Source organism: Sinocyclocheilus grahami, unplaced genomic scaffold (assembly GCF_001515645.1).
Source record: "Sinocyclocheilus grahami isolate Dianchi unplaced genomic scaffold, SAMN03320097.WGS_v1.1 scaffold1062.1, whole genome shotgun sequence".
NCBI lineage: Eukaryota > Metazoa > Chordata > Actinopteri > Cypriniformes > Cyprinidae > Sinocyclocheilus > Sinocyclocheilus grahami.
The window spans coordinates 34,170-41,720 of NW_015506241.1; the positions used below are offsets into that span (position 1 = coordinate 34,170).

Genomic DNA, 7,551 nt, shown 5'->3' on the forward strand with positions numbered 1-7,551 from the left:
TTTATATATATATATATATCCCGGGTGCCCATTTGTATACACACACAATATATAGAACATTATTTTAATAATACAATATATATTATATAGAAACATGTATCCATATCTATACATATATAAAATTATTAATTATATTTATAAATGTAACATTTAGTTTTCTTTTTTAGTTTAATAATACTATAAAAATTAAGCATTAAAAATAAAAATTTACAAGAAACCTTGAGTAACTGCAAAAGTAATGCAAAAAGGTAGTCTCTTCAGAATTATACAGACATGTTTAGTGAATCAAATTCAGTTCTTTCTATGACTGTATTAATTTTAGGGGTCACAAGAGTGATGTTTCCAGTATTATTCAGTCTGCGGTTCAATTCTTTGATTACAAACGTTCATTTGTGCAGTGACTCTTAATTCACCCTAAAAGACAGAAACCACAGCGGCTTTCTCCACAATTGCTTTTCTCTCAAACGCAGTCTTTATTAAAGTCTCAATGCCTAGAGCCGTTGCTTGACAGAATCGACTGACGAGTTTGACTTAAGTGTGTTTAGACTCTTTGTTTGGAGGATTCAGTCAATATACAGAACATCCATCTATGTTAGACTAATGCTGAAATCCTTTTCACTGAAGACTTTTCTCTTGGGTGTTTTCTTGTCCTCAAGAAACAGAGCTAACAAAACAAGGTCAGTTTTGTCGGGTCAAGAATCATATCCAGGCAAGCTTTCATCGTGAAAGGTTCCACACTCTTAAAAATAAAGATCCCAAAAGTGGGTTTTTGCAGTGATGCCATAGAAAGACCATTTTGCGGTTTTAAGAACTGTTCTTTTTAACCAGTTTTTATTCGTTTGAAAAACATTTTAAAAATGTTTGAAAGGAAAAAGAACCTTTTGTGGAATGGAAAGATTCCATGGATGTCAAAGGTTCTTCATGGAACCTTAGATAGCAAAAAGATGCAAGTAGAAAGAACCTTGTGGATAGTAATGAGATGCAAATAATCTTTTGATTAACTCTCCTGTTTCTCAGATGTTTCTCCTGAGAAAACGATTCCAAGAAACCAAAGTCTGCATTCAAAAGATCTCAATATGAACTCAAACATTTCTCATCACATTCATCCAAGAGCAAATGCTTTATCCACACTCATTTTATAGAGTCATTTATGACTGTTTCTATGTTTTATGTTAGGAGCAACATAAGAGATGAGGAGGTGGCACAGGGATGGTTAAAGGGGCTGGCAAAAAGATAGCACACACAGGCAGAGAGATGCAGGAGGAGGATGAACAACAAAGTCCAGGGTGGTGATGACAGTTGGGTGAAAACCACGGAGAGGCTTTGAGCAGGGGCTTGATGGCAGGTGCCCAGGCCACAGCCTGAACGGCGCTCCATAGCGGCGTCGATGGAGAGAGGAGCCAAGGCATGATAGGAATACATGCCGCCATGGGGACGAATGGAGGCGATGACAGAAATGGAGGTGGAGCCCACTGCGCAGACAGAGAGCCAAGGGGTGGAGTGATGCCGAGGATCCAGGTGGCTGCGACGAAGCTTTAGTTATAATGGCCCGAGATGTGGGTGGGGATCCGGAGGCCAGAGGGCGAGCTGGAGCGACCGAGGAAGGAGGCGGAGCGGGCCATAGCCGAAGGGGTGGAGGGCCAGAGAGCAGCGGACGTGGAGGTGTGGCAAAGTCCGATCCAGGTGGAGCCGACTGATGGAGGGAGCCCGGCGAGGCTGAATGGCCAATGGTCCACTGGAATCGAGGATGGGAGGAGTGCAGGTGCAGGAGTCTGGGTGGTGGGACGAGGTGGAGTGGAGCCATCCGAGGCTGGAGGCGGAGCCACGGGCTCCTCAGGTCCAGGAGACGAAGACTCCCGGCAGGCCCGAGATGGAGCCCCATCACTAAAAGAAGGTGAAACAGAGGAACTGACTGGGGATGAAGAAGACTGGACAGCAGGAATGGCTGAGGGCTGAGGAGACTGAAGAAATGCACAAAATTCAATCAAAAATAAAAAGTCAGTTTGGAGAGGAGGTGGGAGAGGAAGGCTGGGCAGGACCAGCGAGTCAAACAGATGAACAGAATCAGGCAGGTTTAGGGGAAGCAAAGCCTCTAATTCTCCAAACGGAATTCCCTTTGCGATGGATGGGACAGTCGGCACACACACCTGTTTGGACGGGGTCTTCTCTGGCTCGCTGATGGCGTCAGGTTCGGTCGCTCCTCCCAGCGATGGCTGAGGTGCTCTCTCCATCTGTGATGGGCTCAGGCTCAGTCTCTCATCGCAGTGAGGTGGTGTCTGGCTGGACACTGGGTTGGGAGTGGGGCTGGCGTCTTCATACGCGAGGCCGGCGGTGAAGGCAGATCTGCAGGAGCTCAGCACCCACTCCACATAAGTGGCAAAGCTCCCTGGAGGACCCTCCCCGGACAACTGCGCTCGTGTATCCATGTTCAGGCTGGTGCTCAGGAACGAGGAAAGGCAGTCGTCCGGGAAGGTGGTCTAAAGGGCGAGACCCAGGAATTCATCCAAGTGCTCCTCGAGGGAGCGATCTCCCTGCTCAAGGCACAGGAGGCGTACAGCAGGGAGGTCCATGACGGGAAAAAATACGGCTTTACTTTCACTTTTAGATCAAGTCCTCTGTCACGCTACGCTGTCAATAAACACACAAAGTCTTTTAATCCAACATACGGGTAATCCACAAACACAGGGTAGGCTTGACGAGACCGGACAAACACTGGGGAAGAACACAGGGTTTAAATAAGAAGGGAACTAACAAGATAATTGATCTAAACAGGTGAACAAGAGGGCAAATTAGACACACAAGGAAAACTACTGTAGGTCACAGGGCTAGGATGACAAAACAAACACAACAGAAACTGTGACACATTCATTTGATGTTTTATGACTTTCTATGTTTTATGTTGGGGGAACCATAACAAAGATGACATCTTCTGAGCTCTAGAGGAGCATTGTCTAAGCAATTAAATTTCCTTTCGAGGCTCCAATCTCTCGGTTTAGGAGTTTAGTGATGGATGTTGTCACTTTGATGCCTCGCTTGCCAATCATTCATCATTTTCTCTCTCAGGACACTCAAGGCTAATTTTGTTTTTAACCAAAGTTCATTTTGTTTGGCTCTTTTCTTGTATCCAGTCTGCATTTCAATGAGATTACCCATGAAGCATTATAAAATGAAATGCACTTTTTAAAATTCTCTGCACATTTAAATTCATTCGCTGGCTTCTTCAGAGGTGACGGCTGAATCATCTCCAGCTGTTCTCACATCCCATTTTCGACACCCATGCTTGTGAAGGTAACATTTATTGCTCAAATATTGCTTTTTCATATCCCAGCACACATAATAGTGTTCTCAGGTATGTTTCAGTTAAGTATGAACTTTGTTTCTCCGGAAATGGAGAAATAAAAACTTTCAAAAATAAATCAGCTAACATATTCCAAAGCAGGGTTTTCACAGCAAAGAACCACATTCAGCAAACAGTTCTTAAAATACATTTTATTTTATTTTATTCATGTTAAGAACATTTTAATAATCTAAAGAACCTTTTTCCACTGTAAAGAACCTTTTATCCAATGAAAACATTCCAAGCAGGGCTGCACGATTATGACACAAATCATAATTGTCGATTATTCCCTTGAAATTGTAATTGCGATTATTAATTACGATTATCACAAGAATGATGTTTATACCCTTGTTTGATGACACTGCATGCCGTATTTTTATATGAAAATAAACAAGCTGAAAACACTAACTGAAAAACGTTTAGTGCTTTTCTATAGTATTAAGCCTCAAATGTCAATTATACATCGGACTGGTTTCTTTTTCAAATTATAAAAAAGTAAAAATATGAATGGTATTATAATGTTATACTAAAACTAAAATTAAAATAATGGGAAAAAACCTTAAGATAACATGTAGACAGAAAAAAACGCATCTTAAGCGTGCAGAATAACATAAGTGGACTTTGAACGATTAATTGCAGCTTTGACCGATTAATTGCCGCTTTAATCGCGATTAGAAATTCGATTAATTGTGCAGCCCTAGTTACAAGGATGTTAAAGGTTCTTTTATGGAACCAATGATGCCAAAAAAAGAACCTTATTTTAAAAAAAAAAGTACTACAAAGCTGTAACATGAAGCTCAGAGAAATATTTGAGTTCACATTTGAGATCTCTGACTTTTGATCCATATTTACCAAGTATTTGGTAAATATTGTCTTAACCTTTATTGAACAAAATGTAAGATTTTCGGAGTGTTCTTCACTTGAGAAGCAAAAGTGCCCCTCACTGCCGTCTGGGAGAAACATAGATGCTAAAGCGATCTCATCTGTGGTTTGTCTCATTTTTATCTATCCAGCGCGCTCACACACGCTCTCCTCATTAAGTCTAGAAGCACAGATCTGACCTGAATACATATTAGACGTGAGGGACGAAATCTCCATGACTGATTTAATAAGCATCAGATCCTTCACCTCTGGCTGACGCTTCATTCCTCTACATCCGTCCGCCGCGGAGCTTCTGCTAATAGACCGAGGACACGAGACTTTATCAAGCTCCTACACGCACTTAATCAAGTGTTTAAGGACAAGCAGCGCGCTCAATCAAACCTCGGACAACACGACACGTCCATTGTGGCTGAAACACGCTCCCCTCCTGCTGTCGTGCTGGTGGCGGAGGAATTCCCACATCCCATTTTGGCATGAACGCAGCTTTCCAAGCCTGCTTTAGAGAAGGACGAACGAGTGAAGGACGGCTCTGATGTGATGCACGAGCTCCCTCGAACCCAGCCTCGGTCAGTCTGCAGTGTGTGTGTGAGAGAGAGAGAGAGATGCTCCAGCCTCACATGATTCTCTCCTCTCCTCTCCTCCACCCTGACAGGGTTGCCGTATATATAATATATATATATTTTTTATATTTAATATAAATAATTTGCATGGATAATTTACATAAAAATAATTGTAAAAAAAATCTTCACAGGTCAGAATATTAGAATATTTTAACTACCTAAATAAAATAGGACTAAAAAATAGTATTAAAAAGAAATAAGTAAATAATATATTTAATGTAAATCATTTATATTTATAATGTACAAATTACAAATTAATGTACAATTTAAATTAATAATTTATTTAAAAGATAAAACAATTCAATAAATATATTCATAGGTCAGAAATGTAATACATATTTAATATAAAGAATTAACATTTATAATTTACATATTAAAAACTAAAAATCTTCACAGATCAGAATATGATATTATAATATTTAACTAGCTAAATAAAGTAGGACTAATAAAAATAGTAAAAAGCAAGCAGGAAAATAATAATAAAATATTAATTAATGTACAATAAAATGAATAACAATGTACAAGGAATGAAAGATATGTAATTATATTTAATAGAAATAATTGACATTTGTAATTCATTAAAACATTATAAACAATTTAATAAATATATCCACATGTCAGAATTTTAAAAACATTCCAAATATTGGACAAATAAAACCAGTAAAAAAAAAAAAGCAAGAAATATTAAAAATGATTTATGATTAAGATGAATAAAACGTAATAAATAAAAATACACTGAATAAAAATGTATTGCAATGAATCAAAAAGCCTAATAATATTTAAAATATATATTTATATATAAAAGTAATTATAAACAATTAAATAAATACCTTTGCAGGCCAGAACGTGAAATTATTATAAAATAAATAAAAATGGACAAACAAAAAAACAGTGAGTGTTAAAAAGGCCCGCTGCAAATGAACTTTTATTTTGAAATGTTCTGGCGATCAGGCACTGTTTGAATGTGCTGTCAATGCAGCAACCTAAAGACACTAAGCTCCGCCCATGTTCAGCAGGTGGCAGTGATTAGCATTTGGTAGAAATAGTCCGCACAGAGTAGGGGAAAGCAGAATGGGCTTGATGCTTTCTCAAGTTTGGTGTTGTGTGCGTATGTTAGATGAACCAAGTAAGTTTATTTATGTACTTCAGCTCTTGATAGCTGTGACCCTTCTGAATTTGTTTTGTTGATGTTTATTGTTTAAGGGTACTTTAAATGTAATGACAGATTGTGGTCACATATGCTCCTTATGTTGATTGCTCTGTGAAGTGTTTTTTTTTCCTACCTTGAATGGTATGGATTTACCTACTTTATTGATTTGTTTATTCTAATTTGTTGTTGGATCCCTTTGTTAAAGACCACACACATGGAAGCACCAAAGTAATGTCTTGCACTTATTGATGGGACATTCATGGAATGGTTGTGGAGAAAATAAAAGCATCAAGAACCTTAAACTGCATCTTTGTCTCTGACCGGACATCTGTGGTGAACTAGTCCCCCCACTGGCAACCCCAACTGGTTTAGCTTTACCAGTTTTCTTTAGTGAGCAAGCAAGAAATATAGAAGATATTAAAATGAATAAAAACTAATAGAAATGCAATACAGTGAATAAAGAGATGTATTATATTTCATATAATTTAAATTCGTAATTAAATAAATATTCACTGGTCAGAATGTGAACATAATTAACAAAATAAGTAAAACAGGACAAATAAAAACAAAAAGCAAACATTTATTAATAAAATGGATACTTAATAAAAAACAATAAAATTATTCTAGAATTTAAAATAATTAACATTTATAATTTATATAAAAATAATTAAGATATCACATGGATTTTAACTTATCTCAGGGAAAAATTTAAGGTTTATCTAAGATGCCTAAGTATTTTTTTTCTTTACATAAGTCTATGGCACATATGTTACATTGTCATCAAAACAAAATATGATGTACAAAATCACTTGATGTTTTTGTGATGGGTAGTTTCATATGGTGACAATACTATGTTGTCAAATGATTTCTTTATTAAAAAACATAACGCAAAATACAATTTGAAAAAAAAATAATAATAATAAATAAATATATATATATATCAGCTGCCACTGAAGAGTATTGCAGTGGTTAAGTGTAGACAATGTGTCCAGCTCATAAAACCTGACCTGAATACTACAGAAACTCTGAAAAAATGACATGCCAAAAGCAGAAAGTCATCAAGTGTCGTGCCAAAAACAACCGTCCCCACACACAAGCGCACTTTTATTTCTGGGTAATAAACCTCAGTCAATTTCTGCTGAAATATATCTCTGTTTTATCCATAAAACTGCTCAGCCCTGGAGAGAAACTTAATACAGACAATCACCAACACAAGGACTCTGAACAGAGTAAGGCCTGTTCAAATCCGTCTGTCTGTCTGTATATCTGCCTGTCTCTCTGTCTGTTTCCGTTTTGAAGAAATCTAGTTCGATATTGTTTGGGCTGATGACAAATGGAGGATGCACAGATGTTGGTTTATGAGTTTCAAGGACTGGGATCAGGAGTGCTCAGCCTTGAGGTGTTAACAAAGAGATGTTTGTTATGACAGCGACAGGAGCCTCTCAAGAGCTGCTCAGGGGCCCACTGGAGTCTCCAGAACTTCCTTACGTTCCGTTTCACATGATGCAGAGATGCACACACACACACACACACACATGCGCACACACACACACACACACACA

General features: G+C 38.1%; 1 protein-coding gene across 1 annotated transcript in view; it reads right to left on the reverse strand.

The window, feature by feature from the left end:
- The window catches only part of LOC107566241 (overexpressed in colon carcinoma 1 protein), a 16,541-nt gene extending 11,755 nt beyond the window's left edge, over positions 1-4,786 (reverse strand). Inside the window, exon 1 of the mRNA XM_016251630.1 lies at positions 4,644-4,786. Within this exon, the coding sequence (XP_016107116.1) occupies positions 4,644-4,686 (43 nt within the window). The 5' untranslated portion in view covers positions 4,687-4,786. The remainder of the gene's footprint in view (positions 1-4,643) is intronic.
- Between the last annotated feature and the right edge of the window lie 2,765 nt (positions 4,787-7,551).